The 22,364-nt window shown below is 37.9% G+C and overlaps 2 protein-coding genes and 1 long non-coding RNA gene across 6 annotated transcripts; 1 reads left to right on the plus strand and 2 right to left on the minus strand.

Annotated features, from left to right (window-relative positions):
• Nucleotides 1-849: 849 nt before the first annotated feature.
• Nucleotides 850-5,646, minus strand: LOC137115700 (glucosamine-6-phosphate isomerase 2). Of its 4 annotated transcripts, none has more exons than XM_067495482.1 (7): nucleotides 5,510-5,646; nucleotides 4,882-5,018; nucleotides 4,696-4,797; nucleotides 4,339-4,521; nucleotides 4,044-4,228; nucleotides 2,737-2,911; nucleotides 850-2,245 (listed from the first exon to the last, which is right to left on the minus strand). In XM_067495482.1, the coding sequence occupies exons 2-7, from the start codon at nucleotides 5,003-5,005 to the stop codon at nucleotides 2,187-2,189; spliced, it is 828 nt and encodes a 275-aa protein (XP_067351583.1). In that variant the 5' UTR covers nucleotides 5,006-5,018; nucleotides 5,510-5,646; the 3' UTR covers nucleotides 850-2,186. The 4 variants fall into 4 exon arrangements, with proteins under 4 accessions (XP_067351583.1, XP_067351582.1, XP_067351584.1 ...); XM_067495481.1 differs by having other exon boundaries at nucleotides 5,514-5,628; XM_067495483.1 differs by lacking the exon at nucleotides 5,510-5,646 and adding an exon at nucleotides 5,154-5,474.
• A 2,030-nt stretch (nucleotides 5,647-7,676) lies between these two features.
• LOC137115702 (uncharacterized) lies at nucleotides 7,677-9,290 on the minus strand. The gene is made up of 2 exons (XR_010913553.1): nucleotides 8,966-9,290; nucleotides 7,677-8,000 (listed from the first exon to the last, which is right to left on the minus strand). It is a non-coding gene; the product is annotated as an uncharacterized lncRNA (long non-coding RNA).
• A 386-nt stretch (nucleotides 9,291-9,676) lies between these two features.
• rrh (retinal pigment epithelium-derived rhodopsin homolog) lies at nucleotides 9,677-21,998 on the plus strand. Its single transcript, XM_067495494.1, has 7 exons — nucleotides 9,677-9,945; nucleotides 10,514-10,704; nucleotides 12,978-13,077; nucleotides 13,839-13,992; nucleotides 19,792-19,960; nucleotides 20,442-20,620; nucleotides 20,790-21,998. Exons 1-7 carry the CDS (start codon nucleotides 9,834-9,836, stop codon nucleotides 20,893-20,895), a joined length of 1,011 nt encoding a protein of 336 aa, XP_067351595.1. The 5' UTR covers nucleotides 9,677-9,833; the 3' UTR covers nucleotides 20,896-21,998.
• Nucleotides 21,999-22,364: the final 366 nt, after the last annotated feature.

Genomic DNA, 22,364 nt, shown 5'->3' on the forward strand with positions numbered 1-22,364 from the left:
ACTTTAGGTGAGGTAATAATTGAAGTTAGCTCAGTAAGATCTATGGGTAAAAAGCAGTCTAACAGGGATTGGGGCCTTATTGATGATTCTAGCACTGCTGTACATGAAGATCTATCTGTAATATTTGGGGGGAGGATCTGGTGAATTCTTTCTCTAATAGCTACAATTTTATTCATAAAGAAAGTCATGAAGTCATTGCTGCTCAGAGTTAAGGGAATAGTAGGCTCAACAGAACTATGGCTCTTAGTCAGCCTGGCTACAGTGCTGAACAAAAACCGGGGGTTGTTCTTGTTTTCTTCTATTAATGATGAATAATATGCTGTTCTGGCATCACTGAGGGCTTTTTTGTACAGTTTTAAACTGTTTTCCCAGGCTATTTTAGAGTCTGAGTGCAGTTTACTGCAGTTATATGTGAACTGTGTACAAGTTCGACTGATGTAACAGTTTTAGAAATTAGATCATATTATTCATCATATTTTGTCTGATGTCAAACAGCTTTGATAAAGATGTGATTTTTGTTCCCTATTACCACAGCTAAAAGCACGTAATGGGACACTGCTTCCATCTAGTGGCTATAACGTGCAACAAAAACATGTGAGGTCATAAAGAGTAAAAAACTTTCTATGATGGATATGTATGTATATATGTATGAAAAAGTTTTGTCTTTTCTGGCTAGTTTACAGGTGTATGCAAAAACTCTGTCAGTGCTCTTACCAGCTACTTGGATTGTCACCATTCCATGATCTCAGTTGTCAAAATTTTGTCACCGTCCTGAATTAAAACACTGTCAAACTTCTGGAAAGTACAAAGCGGGTATCTCTCTGCTCAAAAGACCGATAACAGACAACATTTTGCTAAAGAGCAGAACACTGCTTTAATTTAGAAAGGTCACAAAAACAACACACATTACATTATTCACAGGTTGTGATTAGAAAACAACATGCCCAATATGCCCTTAACTTTTTTGAGATTTGAGCAATTTTTTCTCAAAAAACAATTTCACACGGCTGCATGTTTGCAATAGAAATGAAGATTCACAGAAAAAAGTGGACTTCTGTGATGCAAATTTTTCTCAGTATTAATCTTATATTCAGTTTCCATTTCCATTCCATTTCCATAGTCCGTTTAGAAAGGTGCCATCAAAGGTTATGGTAATTCACCTTACAGCAGTGAGAAATATTCCCTTCTAAAGATTTTTCAGTAGGGCTCATCATTCTATACAATCAAAAAAAGTAAAAAAAAATATTTTTGATTTATTGGTAAATTTTGCAGCTTATTTATGGAATTTTAGTGTCCTTATAGCACTAGCTTAAGATGCATATTGTAGCTTTAAATACAACTGCCACAGTGAACTACATCAAAAGATTAAAGCATAAAAATGGTTTTTAACATGTTTGATTTCACTCACTGCTGAAACTGCTTCTCCATATGATGGTTAAAACTCCCTTAGACTTCATAAAAGATAAGAAATCTAGGCAAATGATTCTTAGCAATGTTTTATTAAGGGTTAAACACTACAGTATGTGTAGGTGCACAAACAGTGACTGTAAGATCTATGTAACCTGACAGAGTCAAAGAAAAGCAATGTAGGAATGTTGTAAGTCCCCCAAAATTTAAAGAGTTTAAAGAAAAAATAAATAAATCAAACCATTACACTGAAAATAGTCTAATCCTGCGAGACTATACATACAAGGTGCTTAATAGATGTAACCAAATGCATTGTTTTAAAGGAACTGAAAGAAATTTGACTATAACTAATACACTATGTCTAGTTCACGTTTTTCCCCCCCCAGAGAACAGAGACACTCTGAAGGCTTCGATTTTTTGCTGAGTGAAGAGTCCTCATACCAGACCCAGAGAAGGTCAACAGATGCAATTAAACTGGTAACAAAGAATCTCAGATGAAAAATCTGCATGTCGTTATTACATCTCAAATGCAAGACACCTCTCATTTTCCTCGTTCTCATCACGATATATGACATATGTAACAGTCTGAGGTCAACATTTTCCAAAGGCATTAGAGCCTATGAATAATCAATTTACAGTTAGGGCTGACTGGCTGAGAAGTAAAAAGAGCAGCTGAATCAGCTGAATCAGTTGAAGAACATTAGCCAGATTAATGGTTTTGTCCATTCATAGTGGGTCCAGGGATCTTTGAAAATTTAAATGTCTTCAGTTCTCATGTTTTACTGGTCCTTTATACTGTGAACTGGGTCCACCAGTTTGTTATGAACATGCATTAAACCTACAAGGAAAAAAGTAAAAACAGAGTAAATAAGATCGGTGCAAATATTTACATCCACTTATTTTGAAATGTCAAATAGTAAAACAAAGTTTATTTTCGATTAACATAATAGTTAATGCACACTTAGCAAGAAAAATAATGAAAATTATGTTTGTGCAAAAGTTTGCACCCCCAATAAATGAATGAAAAATTTTAGATTAAAGAACAATTGAATAAATATGTTGAATTTTTTTTTTTTTTACTCTAAATTGTTAAATTAAATTGATGCAAATTTTCACTATTGTGCAACAGGAACTATGTCCTTCCTACGGATTTTTTCCCCCCTTTTTTGTCCTAATTTTTGTTAAACCATGGGACTGTAAAAAAGTATGTTTGTCTGGGGTTACATTGCCTTAAACCTGTTATGATCATATTTGTATTACATTTTTACACTAAAACTAAATTAAAGAGGCTACTCTCATTAAACAGAATAAAGATTGTATTTGTGATACCTTTGAAGTATTTTACAGTTTTTACTCGAAGCTCCAAGGTGGCATCTTCGTCACAGACAAATATGGTGCGCGGGTGCTGCTGGAAAGCGGAAACTGTCCACATGTGGTTGACTCCCTCCTCTATTGCTTTATACAGAGCAAACGCTTTGTGCGCCCCTATGATCAGGATCATCACCTGAGCAGAGGACAACAGTGTAATAATTAGTCAGAACCAGGTAAGTAGGAACATATTAATAAATGTTGCAAATACTGGTTTGACAGTGATTGTGGACATAATTCATGTTGGATTTGAGCTAAATATGGGATTTGTTTACAAAAATAAGTCAAATTAGCCTTCATATATATCCTTGAACAGTAGAGGGCAGTGCTGAATTTTTAAAGGACATCAATCTGATACATCAAACATGCATGTTGAGGAAGCCATTTTGTGTTTTAAGCTCCAGCTTAACTTTTGTGATGATGGGTCCTCATATTACCTTAATAAGAAAGCTCCGAATATGGTTGTTAGAAAAATATGTAGATGAAATCACACATTTTTGTGAGGGTTTTGTGAGCCTCGTCCATCTAAAAATGCATTTCAGAGTTCCATGAGACTCATTACACCGCAACAGTGGCACTGGGCTACATAGATTCTGAATCTGTTCTCCTGAGCTATGCTGGGGGCTATAAGTTCAAACAAACTAATAGTTGTGTCAGACTTGAATTTTAGGATTTCACAATGAAGCACACATGTATGAACTAAAGTACATGGATAAAAACTGCAGAATAAGGGAATTCAATCAAAACACAAATGCATACCCACTGTCCTAATCTGTCGGTCAACATAAGAGTCAGCAAACAGTGTATTTAAGTCCATTTTGATCAATTTTAGCCATGACCTACTCCTTTAAGGATCTCAGAGGAAATCCATAGATCACTAAGTCATCACTTTTTTCTTTAAAGTCAAAAAACTAAAACACTTTTCTCAATTAACAATTTGTAAAGAAAGCCAGTCACTGAACAAACCAATGCATGACTTGTCTTCTTTCTCTTCCAGTGATATGATTCACAGTTGAACTTTGAATTACATTTTCTCAAATGAATGAGGGCTGTACAGCATGGCCTGCATTTCTTACAGTATAGTCATATTCTGTGTGGTAAACTATAAACACTGTAGAAAGCAGGAAAATTACCGTAAGCCTGTTTCATATGCATAAACAGCACTCAATTCTCTAATAAGACCATTAATAGGACCATTAAATTTGGTCACATAAGATTATGTTATTGCAAGACTATAGTGGAATAAATTAGCTGCCTTTCAATCTGACCTCCTTGGCATTCATGACAGTTCCTACTCCCACAGTCAAAGCCATGGTGGGAACCTTGGCAAGGTCATTACCAAAGAAACGAGCATTGGCAACAATGGTGTCTTTAGCCAGGGTTTTCACTCTGGTCCTGGAAACAAGGCTGGAGCCTGGCTCATTGAATGCAATGTGACCATCAGGGCCAATACCTACAAAAAGACAATTAAAAGAAACCAAACTAAGACTGACAGAGAGAGAGTCTTTACAAGAGACCATATGACATTTTCAATAGACAAAAATATAAAAATTGTTCACTTACCTCCCACAAACAATTCTATTCCTCCAGCCTCTGCAATCTTCTGCTCATAGGCTTGACATTCAGCATCCAGATCCTCTGCATTTCCGTCCAGGATGTGAGCATTGGTTGGATTGATGTCGATGTGCTTGAAGAAGTTGTTCCACATGTAAGAGTGGTAGCTCTCTGGATGAGCACGAGGTAAACCTGGAGGACAAAGTGTCAGCCTTTTTACAGCAGTGAGCTGCAATGCCAAAATCCAGTCTCCAAACGAATAGTCTCAAATTTGTTGTTGTTGAGAATTTTCTCTGAAACACTTCAAATCATATGACAAGGCTGTTTGAAGCTGAATGGAATAAGTCCAAAAATCATTTAACTTACCTACATATTCATCCATGTTGAAAGTTTTCACATATTTGAATGAAATATCTCCATTTCTGTAGTACTCAATTAACTTCTGGTAACACCCATAAGGAGTACTCCCTGAAATGAAAGAATCCATATAAATACACTGCAGTAATTGTTTTCCAAATAAAGTACTACTGGTGCGCTGGTGAAGACAGTCACCTGTGGGTAAGCCCAGTGTGAAGTATCTTTCAGCAGAGGGCTTGAACTGGATGATTCTGTTACGAATGTATTTTGCTGCCCACTCACTGGCCAGTTCATAGTCGTCCAGAATTACCAGCCTCATTTTACTGGCTTTCCTAACAAATACACACAATATGTTAAAGTTATGTCAATGTTTTCTTAAAGCATGAAAATCAGTGACAATACCTTTAATTTTTTACAGGTAATCTGATGGACATACAGTACTGCCAGGAGAAAACACACCAAACTACCTTCAAATACTGTCGACTGTCCGTGTGCCTTGCTAGCTCATTTCTGGTGTAATTTAATGAGTCACAAAACGTTGATTTTTCTAAATGTCTTTCAATTGTACGTTTGTCACACAGGTGTTGGCTTCTATCTACTTCTGAGGCTTAGGAACAGTTCCACATCTACGAGCAGCACTCTCCTAAATTGTCTGATATCTCAATCGAGTTTGGCAAAGCAATGGAGTCACTAAACGAAGCAACTTCAACAAGGCAGATTCTACAAAGTTTAGTTGCGCTGTACATTTACTGCAGAGAAGTCAGTTTATGTCACTGCTGATAGTTTAACGAGAAAAACAAAGCGCAACAAGAAGGTGTTTTACCTACTAAAATACGCTGTTTGTCAAACGAGAAGTGTGTTGATGCTAGCGGACGCCTGTTTTCTCACATGACCAACTACCGGTCAAGTGATTTCGCGTGGAAGGTATGGAAGTCCGCGTGGGCTATATCACAACAACAATAATATTATTAGTAATTGTAACATTATTATTATTATTATTATTATTATTATTATTATTATTATTATTATTATTATTATTATTATTATTATTATTATTATTATTATATATTACTGGTAGAACATTGGTTTGGGATGCAGAGGCCCCCGGGTTTCGCGTTTTCCAGCCACCTTGGTGCCGGATGCGGCAGGAAGAGCATCCGGCGTATAAACTCATGCCAAGTCAACGTGCAGAATACGTTCCGCTGTGGCGAACGACAAGCAGTTTATCTAATATAGTGATAATAATACGTATCGATTCAAGTATAATTTCAGAAATTATTATCCATTCATTCATATCCTTTCATTCAAGGTATCCACATTCCTTTAAACCCCGTAGTGGCAGCATCACCCACAAAAGTAATTTGTACATATATTTGAATACTTTAAAGTGTCTCTGGGCAATACAGTGAACCCCACCCTGTCCAATCCCAGCTATAAGGTTGCACCAACACGTCATAAAAGCTTTGCTACTTTGATCTGTGTGCAACATGCTTGCGAAGTTGTTGTTTGAGTCTATAGCAGGGATGTTATACTCCAGGCCTTGAAGGGCACAAGCTCTGCTGGTTTTCTATCTATCCTTATCTAATCCTTATCTGCTCGATTTTGATTGGTTGAACACAGCTGAACCAGGTAAATAGCAGTGGGTGGTAGTGCAGGAGTAGTTAGAAAAGAAGCAGAGCTGGAGGCCCAGAGTTTGACATCCATGGTTTATTGGGTGCACTGTTCTTTACAGCTGTGTACTGTTATCATGAATAGCAATGCAGACAAACTAAACACACTTGTCAGAAATCTGTTGCTGGACATATCCATGAAACTGGACATTCGGAAGGCTGTGGCAGAGAGGAGGATAAGTTCTAATATGGACTATCTATCTTACCAATGCTATAATGAAGTGTGGCAGATAGTAAGCTCAATCAGCTTATCCCGCCATATAGAAAGATGTTGCACTTTTATTATTTTTTTTACTTTGTATTTTATTATTTATTATTATTTGTTATTTGGACCAGAGGCCTAAGTAATACCTTCCCAAATGGAACATAAGAATACCAAACTTAAAATAGATTAAAGTATTATTAATAAAACACATACAAGCACTATTTGCACTGACAGTTATGGTATAGTAAATGGACTGCACTTATATAGCCTTTATACCGCTTCTCATTCACCCATTCACACTCAGTCACACACACACTCCAATGGGGGAGCTGCTATGCAGCTGGCCAACACTTACCAGGAGCAACTAAGTTGGGGTTCAGTGTCTTGCTCAAAGACACTTCAACATGTGACCTCAGGAGCCAGGGAAAAAACCAACAACCCTGGGGTTGACGGACGACTGCTCTACCTCCTGTGCCACAGTCGCCGTTATGTTTAGACCTGTTATATGCAATACATAGTACCAATTTACTGCATGACTCTTTTTCTACTCCAGTGTAGTGGTGGTTTTATTCAGCCGAGAAACATTTCTGGCCTTTTGCAGTTGTTTTGTGTTTTTTTAGCCCTTTTTTTGTTTCTCAACTCACCAGTGTGTTTTCATCTTATGAACATTCATAAGATGATTATTCCTATCATTGATAGCTGGTATTGGTTCCAGCCCCATGACCCTAAATAGTATAAGTTCAGTATAGCAATCAAGTTAAAAAAAATCTTAATAATATTGTCTGGGGTTGCATTGCCTTAAAGCATTTAAGATATAGCATTTAAGATCTAAATAGCCAGATGTATATTGCAGATATCTGTAATTCAATATTTCCTAGTGAAAAACAACATTTCAGATATTCACTAGTATAATTTTAGACACCACTATCCAAGGTGATATAGTGCTTCAGCCCCAGTCTGAGGGTGGCTACAAGTTTTAAAAGTCTCATTCAATAAGCTTAATCCTCCCATTACTACTCAGTATTCTGTAAGAAGAAATAATTTTGAGTTCTCCTGAGAAACAAGATCCTACGAGAATTGTCCAAAGAGACAAAACACACACATAACAAGCAACATTATTGTGTTTGGAATTTATTCTTATAATATACTCCTTACGAGAGAAGATGCACAATAGTTTCAGAGTATCAGAACATATTTTTCTGAAGGGAAAGGAGGTAGAGGAGTTAGGGTAAAACTTGTTCCATATTGCTACTCTGCTGCAGAACATGATGGTGGTGTTCTCGGGTTGTAACAGGAGATAGGAAGCTGGCTACACCAGTTATGAAACAGTTAAAATGTCCAGGTTACTCTTTCTTCTTATAGTCCTCCAGGTGGGCCAGGATCCATCCAGATGGCCCCAAGAGAGCCAAGGAGAACATGGTGAATGCAACAACAGTTTCCTTGAAAACACACATAAAAGCAAATCAGTCAGTTGAGAGTTAATCAGCATCTTCATTATAATCTATGAAGTCTGCCAAAGATCTGTTGGCACAGATTTGAAAAGAACAATCATATCCGGGTTTTTATTTTAATCAACAATTCATGTTAGTAAGTAGGGATTTCTACCCCTAAAGAAGTACATCAGATTGACAATCCAGCATCAGCATTCTAAACCAATCCAGGTTTAGAACCATATAAATTGCACAGTTATAATAATGATAACTGTAAGTTATAAGTTATTTGCTTAAGCATATTGTGTACTTATGTATGATACATTAATTCAGGTCATTTTTACTTTTTGGTTTTTACTGTAGCTAATGTTAACTTTAAAAAAGCAACAGCAATATAATTAAGATTTAACTCAGAAGTAACTTTTTTCCCCACTTATTTAAGGGCAACTATCACTGTAAACTGAATCTTTACATTGACAGTTTTTTTTAAAAAACTGGTTAATGGCAGATGGATCAATCCTCAAGCCATAGATTCTAAAAACAGCACCCCCCCCCCCCACCCTAACGTTACTCACAAATTAAATAATTACTAGAAAAACTTAAGAATCACCGATCACATGAATATATATCCAGGGTGGGGTTAATTATCTATCGTTATACGACTGCACTGAATATGTTGTGGCAAATATACTGGTATTAGCTCCAGCATTACTAGCAGTTAGCGTTAGCTAGCTGTTGGGAAAAAATATACATAAAACTGCAAGTGGCGACTTAATATAGTTTTTCTAACATGCAGTGAGACATTTTAACTCAGTTACTCGGGTTAAATACATACATCGGCTTTCTAAAACAAAATGCCTGCTGCGTTAAACACTTGAAAATTATGACCTCGTCAGCCAAGGACAGCTAATAGCTGGTAGCCTGGTTAGCCTGAAGTCAAGTCAACTTAGCTAGCTGTTGATAGCAAAACTTACAACTGGACCGATCCTTTCCCTAGCCGGTCTAGTCTGGAGGTTAGCCCGCTGAATAATGGTGTGTCCTCTAACGGTAAGAGCAACACGAGTAGCAACGGTCCTCAGGAACCCCGGCATCTTTATCAGCTACGATGAGCAGATGTCTTTTCGAGTGAAGAAGCTGGTCGGACGTGAACAGGAAGTGCTTTGCACACTGATTAGTCAATGCACAGGTCATCGCGTTTCTCTTCATCCTGCAGTTTTACACTGCCACTTACTGTCGAACATAGTTATTTACATGGAGGTCACCACTAGGGAAAAAACATTAATATATTTTTTAAGTCTACTTTGCTTCTAAATGGGTATATTATATTATTACTTTATAGTTGCTGGCTCACCATATATTACAGGTAAATCTTGTATTTTACTTTCAAAAGCAGTTGGCAAAGTCGTAAAAAATTGTTGACCACACATAGAAAACCTGTGGACTTAGGTCTTTGCTTGCTGGTGGTGAGTAAACCTTCTGCAAAGTAATTAAGCTTCAGTCTGAAGTTCAGGGAATAACTCAGGTTCAGTTTTGTAATGTATAATCTTATTGGCCCAAACTGCAAATAATTCCACATATAACAGTGATAATCCTATCTTGCACAGCCCTGCTGCCCATGTTACAAAGAACAGTGGTATGTAATAATCCCTTTCCCCCACACACAAGTCCACAGTACTCTACAGAATTTGGATGGAAGTAGCATTTTGTAGTATTGACTCTACGTGTTTTTTGTTCAATTTTTTTTTTAACTTCTGTGTATCATTTCCTTTAAGACTATCAATATAAAAAGCTATTTATTTTAGTTGAGTATATTTTTTCTTTCTTTTTGGAACAAGTCAAAAAATGGGAATGGACTCTGGAATAAATATTTCAGAAAATGCTGCAACTTACGAAGGAAAAAGTGCCTTTACCCAACTGGAACACAACATAGTGGCTGGATATCTTATTGCTGCAGGTAACAAACTGAGGCCAAGCAATAGACTAAGAGATGAAGAGATGAGTATTGTGTCTTTTCCATAGTTTGTCAATGTAGCCTTATACATACTGTAAATATCAGATTCCAGTATTATTTAAAAAAAATTCTTATTTAAACATACTCCACACAGGTCACACATTTCAAACTAACAATGGTGCGCTTGTCATAGCAGGAACAGTTGGAAAGTGCCTCACACTAGTGATGCCTCTGTCCAACAATTATTGTGATACAATTCCATAAATAATATCTTAATAATAATCCTTTAAGTAATCTTTTCTACTGTAAATCTAATTTCATCGTACATTTCTCCAATGGGCATATGCAGCGTATGTAGTCAGCAACAGGGACCTGATAATATAACACAGTGTATATGAAAGAAACATTGACTTCATTTAAATTTATAGCAACCAGAGTAACAACAGCTTTATTCCTTAGAGATTATGATATGATATTAGGATCTATGTAGGATTTTTTATACTGTTTGTGCTGTAGGTTAGTTTTACCTGCCACACTATCCGACATGACACTGCTACTTTTCCCCTTTCAGGTGTCATCAGTTTAGCAAGCAACATTTTGGTGTTACTGATGTTTGCAAAGTTCAAGGAGCTCCGTACTGCCACCAACTTCATTATAATCAACCTTGCTTTTACTGACATTGGAGTGGCTGGTATTGGCTACCCCATGTCAGCTGCCTCGGACATCCATGGCAGCTGGAAATTTGGCTATGTTGGTTGTCAGGTATGTAGAAAGTCAGTACCTTCAAATGTAATTTCATTACGTTGGTATGTTCTGTAAGTCTATTGCATGTCTTCCCATCCTGGAGGAGAGATTCCTAATGCCTCAAGGATCTGAAAATACAGGGTGTCGTATGCCTTTCAGTAACATGTTCCTTGAGGCAAATTTGTGATATTCACTGTATTATTTCACTTAAGGAACTACCTACATCTACATTGAAAAGTCACAGCAATGGTCAAGTCAAATAGTAACATTGTAGTTCTTCATCTCATCCTGTTTTCTAAATCCTTAACAATGTCAGTCTAGCTAGTATGACTTATTCTGAGGGGCTAAACACAAAAACTTAAAGCTGTGATCAAAATGACGCACATTCCCTTGAGCTTTTGGCAACTATAGCAGGCCACATGTTGTGATTATTTTGGCAGATTAATTTTTTCTCAGTCCTTGTTATTGCATGGTATTATTGACCCATGTGACACTCTACATTGAGAAGGAGAGCTGGGAAAACAATTGCGGGTTTTAGCATAATAATGCTAAAACATTCTAATGCTGGCGTAGGCCACCAAGAAGAGGCATGAAGACAAAGCATTTATACAGAGATGTATACAGAGAGACAGGTTTATAATTAGACATCAAACAAGGTCAAATTATCTGTGAAAATAAAGAATTTATTTGGAAGAATGGGGGATTTAGAATGACATTGACATCACCTGAGAGCAGCCAGAATGGGTTATCAAGACCAGAATGACCAAGTGTGGAGACAGAAGAAAGTGTCAGACTGCTGGACAGAGTAGATGGTAAATGATCTGCACTTATAAAGCACTTTTCTACCTATTGGCATTCAAACCACTTTACATTGCTTCCTATTCACCCATTCGCACTCACAATCACATACCAATGGGGGAGCTGCTATATAAGCTGGCCAATGCTCACCAGGAGCAACTAAGTTGGGTGCTTCAGTGTCTTGCTCAAGGACACTTAAACATGTGACTGGAAGAGCCGTAGATTGAACCAATAACTGTGAGATTGGTGGACAAACCCTCAACCTTCCTGCACCACAGTTGCGTCAGAGTAGTTTGAGCTTTGTGTAATGTCAATAACCAAACTCCCAGGTGGGGGTCTTTTGAATGACTTTGTTTGCCACATTATCATCTATAAGGACATGTAGGACTCTAGGGATAGGGTTGTTAACCCTACATTCAAATTACAATTTGCATTGTTATATAAGATGTTATAAGTTATATAGTAATATTGGTATAAATCCACAACCCTCAGGTGAAGTGACAAATCTTGTCTGTTGTCTGAATTTTATTTTGAACACCAATTGTTGTAAGATCCTTTTAATTCATTTACCATAGAGGTTAGTGTATGGGTACACACCAATACTACATTAGTGCAGCTGGCTTGACCACTGTGTATGAAGGGGCGACTGAACCCCAACTTAGTTGCTCCTGCTAAATGTTGCCCAGCTGCGTGTGTGATTGTGAGTGCGAATGGGTGAATAAGAAGCAGTGGATAGCGCTTTGAGTGCCAATAGGTAGAAAAAAGGCCAAAATAAGTGCAGACCATTTACCATTTTATTCCAGACTGCTATAGAAATTAATGGATGAACTTGAAAGGTGGCAATCTTGCAATGTACTGTAGTATTTTTTCAACAATGTAACAGTCAACACCTAGTGGTGTAAAGTAACAAAGTATATGTATTTAAATGCTGCACTTTGGTGAAATTATGAGCATTAGTTGTGTATTTTCATTCTCTGACATATCAGAGTTAAATACTGTACCTTTTCTCTAAGACATTAATTTAATAACTATAGTTGATATTCAGACTAAGACTCACATGAAAGTCACAGGCTACCCAGCAATACACAGACTTTCAAATTACCAAAGCTGTGTAAAGGGCTTTGAGTACTAATAGGTAGAAAAGAGAGAGAGAAAAGAGTCTGAGGTGGTAAAACCAGTTACATTGTTCCCAGTTGCAACAATAAAGTGTATACATTACTGCATCAATAATAATGTTTCATTAATATGCATCCATTCATCCATTATCGTAACAATTATCATTTTCAGGGTTGTGGGGGGCTGGAGCCTAATCAGTACAATCATTTTCTCATGTCTGAAATGAGCCATTGATAAGGTTTTAAACCAATAAGGTATAGTTGAATTCAATGTTTTAGAAATTTTATGCACAGCAAATACACTGGTTTTAGCCAATTTTTTTTGGCAACTTTTGAACAGGCAGTTTTCATAACCTCTCTGTCTGTGTCTGTCTCCAGATCTATGCAGCTCTCAATATCTTCTTTGGCATGGCCAGTATTGGCCTGCTGACTGTGGTGGCCCTCGACCGCTATCTCAGCATCTGCAGACCCGACTTAGGTATTCATGTACTGTTACTCAATTCTTTTTGCATGTACAAGTATGCAGACTACTGCTGTGGCATTTTATTTTAGAAATTGTTGAGGTTATCCTTATTAATATATGTAAGTAGCATGAACAATTTTTTTTTAACATGACTCTATTACATTTGGTTTGTTATCCCTAGTAGAAATGATGCCACAGTAACAAAATCTGGACACAAGTGGTCTGCTGGACATCTTGAAGATGCATGTATAAGGAGTGTAATGGGCTGTCTCAGCTGTCTATTTCTGATCAGATTACACAAAATGCATTTTAAAATTCAATTAAATTTCAGTTCAACTTTATATAGCGCCAATTCACATCAAAGTCATCTCAGGCACTGTACAGAATTAAGTTAAGACTATAAAGATGTATAGAGAGAACCCAACAATTCCCCCTTGAGCAAGCCATAGGCAACACTGGAGAGGAAATACTCCCTTTAATGGAAGAAACCACAAGCAGAACTAGGCTCAGGTTGGGCAGCCATCTGCCTTAACCAGTTGGGTGAGTCCTGTTTAGGGTGGACCCCACCTCTCAGGACAGCTGAGATAGACTACAGCTCCCCGTGACCCTGAACAGAACAAGTGGTTAAAATAATGGAACAAAATTATAGTAAAAATATTAATTCTAATTAAAGATTGGTGTGAAACTTACTGAACACCTCCATTTTAAGTTATAATGACCTCTTGTCACCTAGAAGATAGTCTATTTTTGGTTTTGAATCCTATCTCTCTCCCCAGGGCAGAAAATGACAGTGCGATCATACAACCTTCTCATTCTGGCAGCATGGCTAAATGCTGTGTTCTGGTCCTCCATGCCTATAGTGGGCTGGGCTAGTTATGCCCCTGACCCCACTGGAGCAACATGTACTATCAACTGGAGACAGAATGATTCGTGAGTTGTTGAAAAAGATAATACCTCATATGCAGTAACATTTAGTTTTAAGAACTACAAATTGTTTCAATAATAAAGAAAAACCAAATACTGCCTATACCGCACGTATTGTGAGGTTAAAAAGTTGTAACTTCATCCAATCGCATTATTAGGGGCTTCAGTTAGAGAACATCAAGGGCAATCGTCAAATCGTTTTGCCCAACACCACAATATTGCATCTGTAACATAATTGTTTAAAGGATGGACCCAGTAAGACACAGAATACGAGTGTGCATTTTGAAAGACAATTTTTAATAAGAATGTCTTGAGGGGTTGAGTAGATGAGGGGGACAGCAAGCTGGGATACAAATGTGATAACAGTCAGCCGATCAGGAGGAGGATGTGTCACACATTGAAAGGGAGGAATGGAGATGGGGAGACAGATCAGGTGTTGGGGCAGAGGAAAATGTCAATTCAATTCAATTCAATTCAACTTTATTTATATAGCGCCAATTCACAAAAAGTCATCTCAAGGCACTTTACAGAATAAAGTCAAGACTATAAATATGTATAGAGAGAACCTGACAATTCCCCCTTTGAGCAAGCCCTAGGCAACAGTGGAGAAAAAAAACTCCCTTTAACGGAAGAAACCTCCAGCAGAACCAGGCTTAGGGTGGGCAGCCATCTGCCTTGACCGGTTGGGGTGAGTTGAAAGTGAAGGAAGAAAAGAAAAAGAGTAACAAAAGCAACAACAAAACATAAGGCAGGTTGGTAGGATGGGTAGCTGCGCACTGGAAAACACACAGCTTCAAAGCCGGGGACTTTGCAGGTGCAAAGAGGGACAGCGAGTGGGAGACAGAGAAGTAGAAAGACAACTACAGGAGAAAAAAAACAGAGTTAATGTCATACAGTAGTTACAATTTTGAGGTGAGAGGCGAGAGTGACAGGATGAGGGAGGTCCCCCAGCAATCTAAGCCTATAGCACCATAACTATAACTAAGTAAAAGCTTTATCAAAGAGGAAAGTTTTGAGCCTAGACTTAAAACTAGAGAGGGTGTCTGCTTCCCGAATCAATACTGGGAGCTGGTTCCACTGGAGAGGAGCTTGATAGCTAAAGGCTCTTCCTACCATTTTAACTTTGGAAATTCTGGGAACCACAAGTAGGCCTGCATTCTGAGATCGAAGTGGTCTACTGGGATGATATGGTGCTATGAGGTCTTCTATATATGATGAGGCCTGACCGTTCAGAGCTTTATATCTAAGAAGCAGGGTTTTAAATTCTATTCTAAATTTAATGGGAAGCCAATGGAAAGAAGCTAGTGAAGTTGAAATATGAACTCTCTTTCTAGTTCCAGTCAGCACTCTTGCTGCAGCATTTTGGATTAATTGCAGGCTCTTTAGGGAGTTACTGGGGCATCCTGAAAGTAGGGAATTACAGTAGTTCAACCTAGAAGTAACAAATGCATGGACTAGTTTTTTGGCATCACTTTGAGACAGGATGCTCCTAATTTTGGCAATGTTCTTTAGGTGAAAGAAGGCTGTTCTAGAGATTTGTTTTATATGTGAGTTAAAGGACAAATCCTGGTCAAAAATAACTCCAAGGTTCCTTGCAGTAGTACTGGAGGCCAGACTTATGCCATCTAGAGTAACGATATGGTTGGACATCATATTTCTTAGATTTTTGGGCCCAAATACTATGACTTTAGTTTTGTCTGAGTTTAGAAGTGAAACATTATGGGACATCCAGGCCTTTATGTCTTGTAGGCTTAAAGCTTGATTAAATGATTTTTTTCATCTGGTTCCATAGATAGATATAGCTGGGTATCATCAGCATAGCAATGGAAATTTATGGAGTGTTTTCTAATAATGTTGCCTAAAGAAGACATTTATAAAGGGCGACTGTGGCGCAGGAAGGTAGAGCGGTTGTCCACCAATCTCACAGTTGTTGGTTCAATCCCCGGCTCCTCCAGTCACATGTCGAAGTCAAGACATGTTGAAGTCCTTGAGCAAGACACTGAACCCCAAACTTAGTTGCATAGCAGCTCCCCCATCGGTGTATGAGTGTATGAGTGTGTGTGTGTGAATGGGTGAATAAGAAGCAGTGTAAAGCGCTTTGAGTGCCAATAGGTAGAAAAGCGCTATATAAGTGCAGAACATTTAAAGTAAAAAGTATTGGTCCTAACACAGAGCCTTGTGGAACTCAATAGCTAACCTTTGCATGCATCATTAACATGAACAAATTGAAATCTATCAGAGAGATAAGATTTAAACCAACCTAGTTCAGTTCCTTTAAACCAAATTTCATGTTCCAGTCTCGGTAATAAAATGATGTGATCAATGGTATCGAATGCAGCACTAAGACCTAACAGAACAAGTATAGAGATGAGTCCATTATCTGATGCCATGAGAAGATCGTTGGTGACTTTAACCAGTGCTATTTCTGTACTATGATGAACTCTAAATCCTGACTGAAAGTCTTCGTACAAATTATTCCTGTAAAGGTGGTCAGATAATTGTTTTGCAACTACTTTTTCAAGGATTTTAGAAATAATGTCAGACTGCTGGAGGTTGAGTAAATGGTAAAAGGTCTGCACTTATACAGCACTTTTCTACCTATTGACACTCAAACCACTTTACACCCCTTTTTATTCACCCATTCGCACTCAAAATGACACAACGATGGGGGAACTGCTATGCAGCTGGCCAACAACACTTACCGGGAGCAACAAAGTTGGCGTACAGTGTCTTGCTCAAGGATACTGTGACATGTGACCAGACAAGCTGGGGATCAAACCAACAACTGTGGGATTGATGGACCTCCTCCTGCAGTCGCAGGATTTAGGTGACAACAGTTTAAAAAAAATCCACAATCCAAAAGACCTGAAGACATACAAGTCCAAGGCCACAATATGTATCCAGTTCCAATCAGTACAGTAAAATTTGATCCAATATAAACCATTGCAGAATCCTAACGCTTAAGACAGTTTCAACAATCAATTTCCATCAAAGAATTACTTAATCCACAAGCGAAAACAATCAGTACTGAAGAGGTGTAGTGAAGTAAATGAAAAATAACTATAGAACAGGAAGTGGAGTAGAGAGACTATAAACTAAAAGTAAGGAAAACAGGAAGTGCAGCAGGAGACTGTAACAAGAACAATATATTTGTTTCTACAGAATCTGCTTATTTGTCCCAGGTAATAGGGTGGATCCCTGAAAAAAATCCTGATGGGACCGATTAGAACCAAATTAATGAGTAGGATTCGGACAGAAGTCAAGTTTGTGTTCAGGTATGTTTTGGTCACATACTGTAGGCTAGGCTAAATAAGCTAATTGCATTTAAGTTGCACTTGAACTAAAAAGAGGACTACATTAGTTATTAATTTTTTGTCTCAATGGGTTGCTCACTCATAGGCCTATGGCCTCAATGTTTTCCCATTACATTTTATCCACCAGACAGCACTGATAAGTAGATTTTCTAGTATAAATCCAAACACTGTATTAAATCTTAGTCACTAACATATAATATTCTGATTTTGTTTTTTGCATAATCAGTATTTTAAAAACTGCCATTTTTCATTTGCTTTTTATTTTTCCCTGAGATGAGAAAACATTCCATAAATTTCCATTGCATTACATATTACATTCCATTGTCGTTACTCTAGATGGCATAATTCTGGCCTCCAGAACTACTGCAAGGCACCTTGGGGTTATTTTTGACCAAGATTTACCTTTACCTCACATATAACACAAACCTCTAGAACAGCCTTCTTCCATCTACGGAACATTCCCAAAAGCAGACATCCACTGTACTTAGTCTAGGCTTAAACCCTTCCTCTTTTATAATGCTTATAGTTATAGTCATGCTGCTATAGGCTTAGACTGCTGGGGGACCCACCCCCCAATGCACTGGGCTCCTTTCCTCCTTTCCTCCTCCTTTCTAGTTCCTCTCTTTCCTCCTCTCACACCACAATTGTCACCACTGTATTACATTAACTCTGTGTTTTCTCCCGTAGTTGTCTTTCTCCTTCTCTGTCTCCATCTCTCTGTCCCTTTCTGCAGGTGTCCCTTGCTTTGGGGCTGTGTGTTTTCCAGTGTGCAGTGTGCCGCCCACCCTGAACCTGGTTCTGCTGGAGGTTTCTTCCGTTAAAGGGAGTTTTTCCTCTACCCTGTTGCCTAGAGCTTGCCTAGGGGGAATTGTTGGGATCATGATTAAATTGGTCATGATGACTTAAATATTTACTGTATGTTTAAAACCATTAAATAGGGTTGATAATTTTCTTGAGGCTGCAGTTTACTGACATGGACCCTGTTTATTTACTTGATTTTGTGTTTTTTTTTTTCTTTCTCCACTTTCCACTCACCCCAGCCGGTCAAGGCAGATGGCCGCCCACCCTGAGCCTGGTTCTGCTGGAGGTTTTTCCGTTAAAGGGAGTTTTTCCTCTCCACTGTCGCCTAGGGCTTGCTCAAGGGGGAATTGTTGGGTTTTCTCTATACATCTTTATAGACTTGACTGTATTCTGTCAAGTGCCTTACAGTATTCAGATGACTTTGTTGTGAATTTGCGCTATATAAATAAAGTTGAATTGAAGAAAATCTAGAAAAATGGCAGTCTGCTCTGGAAAGCAGAGGAATAAAGGTTAGTCGCAGCAAGACAGAATACATGTGTGTGAATGAGAGGGAGGCAAATGAAATGGTGGGCTTAGAGTAAGCAGAGGTAATGAAGGTGCAGGACTTTAAGTACCTAGGATCAACAGTTAAGAGTAACGGAGAGTGTGGAAAAGATGTGAAGAGGCGTCTACAAGCTGGTTGCAATGGGTGGAGAAAAGTGTCATGCATGCTGTAGGAAAAAAGAGAATTAGCAAGAATGAAAGCACAGGTGTTCAAGAAGGTGGTAAGACAAGCGATGTTGTACGACTTAGAGACAGCGGAGAAAGGCTGAAGAAAAAATAGGAGGCAGAGCTAGAGGAGCAGAGCTTAAGATGTTGAGGTTCTCTTTGGGAGTGACGAGGATGGATAGGATCAGAAATGAGGACTTTTGGGGGACAGCTCATGTTAGATTTGGAGATAAAAATCAGAGAGGCCAGATTGAGATGGTTTGGACTTGTCCAGAAGAGAGATTGTGAATATATTGGTAGAAGGATGCTGCCAGGCAGGAGGTCTAGAGGAAGACAAAGACGAGATTCATGGATGTAGTGATAGAGGACATGAAGTTTGGTGCGAGAGAAGAGGATGCAGAGGACAGGGTGAGATGGAGGCAGATGACTTGGTTTTGTGACCCCGGAAAGGGAACAGCAGAAAGGAAGACTTACCGGGAAGATGTCCTCCATGTCCATCACAAAAGTCACATATGTTGGATGTTCTCTTTTAAAGCGCTAAATAGCTTTTAATTACATTCAAGAGTTTTGTAAAATTAGTGTTTATTTTAAACATGTTCATAACAATTCCCTAAAATATTTTGGATTCATCAGCTGATCCTTATGATCAGCACTGGGAATCTTTCAGAAAAGTAGGTATGTAGATGAAAATTGGTCTTAACTAATCTCCATTTCAGTAGTACTCTGCTACTGCTGCTTTTACTACTATCATTGGTTCTACTGAGGAGGACTATCAAGTATTTACAAAATGGAGGATTCAACTCTTCACATTTAAGATAAGTTATGAAAAAAATTTTACTAAACAAAAGGTTGAATAAAATGGCTTAATTATTTTCAAGCTTTGGACAAAACTAAATCAAAATGTATTAAATGGACAGAATTTGTAATTACTTAATATTTAATAATAACATATTCACTAATTAACTCTGCTTTTCCTCCACAGCTCCTTCATCTCTTACACCATGGCAGTGATTGCGGTGAATTTCGTCGTGCCTCTGTCCATCATGTTTTACTGCTACTATAATGTTTCCACCACTGTAAAGAGATACAAAGCTAGCAACTGCCTGGACAGCATTAACATTGACTGGTCAGATCAGATGGATGTCACCAAGGTTAAGAGTCAGCCATGTCTTGTTTTAATTCTTTATTGTACTGTCAATGAGTTATTGCCAGCCACAATGACATGGTCATTATTTTAGTGAGAAGTCAAAGTTCTGTTGGCTGTTTTGTGAAAGCAATGTGCAGCATACGAATTGAATGTAAGGTTGTTCACCTCTTAAAGTCATACAGTATTCAAATGCAACCTCTAAATTCCTATAGCTATCTTAAGTTACGTACTTTAAAGTAAAGTAAAAAGGGGAAAAGCATTCAAATGAAGGTAACCATTACTTGGGTCTTTTTGTGGCATGATTCTAATCAATATTTCAGATAGTTCACCAAGTAACTGCAAATGGGAAATTCTAAGATGCAGGAAGTATAGCATTAGTTAGCACAACTTCAGTGGGTTGTAGGGTTTGTATGGTTTTTTTTAATATTCAATAAGAATTTACAATAGTTACATGTCAGCTGTGTTGCTGTGTTTGTGGCCTGCAGATGTCCATATTGATGATTGTCATGTTCTTGGTGGCCTGGTCTCCCTACTCTTTGGTGTGTCTCTGGGCATCCTTTGGTGACCCCAAGACTATACCTGCCCCCATGGCTATCATTGCTCCCCTCTTTGCCAAGTCCTCCACCTTTTACAACCCCTGCATTTATGTTATTGCCAACAAAAAGTAAGTGTTTCTTTATTAACATTTAATAATTGTTCATGTGTGTGCACGCATACGTCTTCTAACATGCTGGTGGAAGGAAGTTGTGTGGGGAAGAGATGGGTATGTGTTATTTTCTGTAATGTTTTTGGCCGAATAATAGTGATGGTACCTAAATCATCTTTTCCTTCAGGTTCAGAAGAGCCATCATAGGGTTAATTCGATGTCAAACCAGGCAGCGAATTGACATTAGTACCCATGTTCCCATGGCAGCTTCCCAACAGCCTCTGACCCAGTGAGATGAAAGTGCTCTGGTGTTACACGGTATTATTATAATCCGGCATTTAAACTTTGAATAGAAATTGCTATGATAAAAAATATGAATCACTGTCTGTTTTTCTTTGTACTGTAACTAATTTTAGCATTGAATAACTCAATGTGCAGTGGTATTTACTGTGTAATATTGACTTGCTTTTACATTGTAGAGATTGAATTTCAGTTATACCAATAACAAACTGACAATACAAGTCATTTTGTGTATAGTGAATTCTTCAATTGCCTGTTAAATAACATCCAGCACCTAAAATGTCCAAAGCAACAATAGAAATATTCATGATGCTGTACCAGATCTACCATTAGATACACAGGCATTTAGATTCAGGTACACAGACTGCAATATACCTGGATATAACCAAAATTCAATGAGAATGTGTATAGCCCTAAAAGAGACAGCTGGTTTATTCCCTTGTGGCAACACCTTGGCACAATGAAGCGGATAATTGACCTCACTGCCCTGATGCCCTCTATTTATTGTCTGTTAAACTCAGCAATGGTAAAAGAGGCCAGCCGATCCTGTAGTTACAACATACACCAATCAGCTACTGGTCGTCTTAATAACGTTAGGGACAAGGGTCATCATGGCCACTCTGAGCAGTCTGAGGCTACATAGCAAAATCTGATGGAGGTTGTGGAAGTACACAAACTCAATACTCAACTAATTAGCCTAAAAATGATCCACTATGAGTACCACTTTAAATCTTTTACTCAAGTACCAAACAGATCATCAACATTTTACTCAAACAGCACTGATTATAGTCATTAAGGTATAAATGTAGTTAATAAAAAAAAGGATCAAAGGTCACTTTTGGTAAAAATGTAGCTGATTGTAATTGATTGTAATTGATTCTATAGCTCAAGCTCTACTGCTGAAGCAGCTTAATTCTTATAGTGTTCTCAAGACAGCTGGCTGTGTGTAAAGCTGGGTGAGTGTCTCAAACTACGCAAGAGTTTGCAAGAGTTGACTACTGGCAAATATTTACTTAATAAACAGATTAATAAATATGGGGATTACTTATAAAAAGTCCTAATGAGAAATGGCAATGATACAGTAGCCACATTACACACACACAAAAGCACAATACCTCTTATGTTGGCATTTTGCTGAAACATTGCTCAGAAACATAGGTACCCATGGAAACAGGGCAACATATTAAAGAATGCATAATTATATAACATCGTTGGGCCTTATAATCATGGCTGCAGTCTCTGAGCTGATGAGGAAATATTCTTGTACACATATAAATAATTTTGCTACTATTCTACTTTCACAAGGGAAAACTCTCACTGTGCCAAGTCCATAATGCACCCATGTTGGGATAGAACACCCCATTTTTAGCCTCATGAAAGTTAACTTAATTCCATTGAGAAATATGTATTATTTATTTTATAAATTAATATTAAAATATATATTTAATTGAGAACAAATGTA

Source organism: Channa argus, unplaced genomic scaffold, assembly GCF_033026475.1.
Source record: "Channa argus isolate prfri unplaced genomic scaffold, Channa argus male v1.0 Contig023, whole genome shotgun sequence".
Lineage (NCBI taxonomy): Eukaryota > Metazoa > Chordata > Actinopteri > Anabantiformes > Channidae > Channa > Channa argus.

Excerpts from the sequence above, each read along its gene's own strand:
- LOC137115700 (XM_067495482.1), bottom strand. The coding sequence starts at position 5,005 with ATGAGGCTGGTAATTCTGGACGACTATGAACTGGCCAGTGAGTGGGCA. Across the intron at positions 4,522-4,695 it reads CAACATGGATGAATATGTAG|GTTTACCTCGTGCTCATCCA; the intron begins GTAAGTTAAATG and ends TTTGTCCTCCAG. Across the intron at positions 4,229-4,338 it reads AATAGAATTGTTTGTGGGAG|GTATTGGCCCTGATGGTCAC; the intron begins GTAAGTGAACAA and ends GTCTTTTTGTAG.
- rrh (XM_067495494.1), top strand. The coding sequence starts at position 9,834 with ATGGGAATGGACTCTGGAATAAATATTTCAGAAAATGCTGCAACTTAC. Across the intron at positions 9,946-10,513 it reads TGGATATCTTATTGCTGCAG|GTGTCATCAGTTTAGCAAGC; the intron begins GTAACAAACTGA and ends TTCCCCTTTCAG. Across the intron at positions 19,961-20,441 it reads ATCAGATGGATGTCACCAAG|ATGTCCATATTGATGATTGT; the intron begins GTTAAGAGTCAG and ends TGTGGCCTGCAG.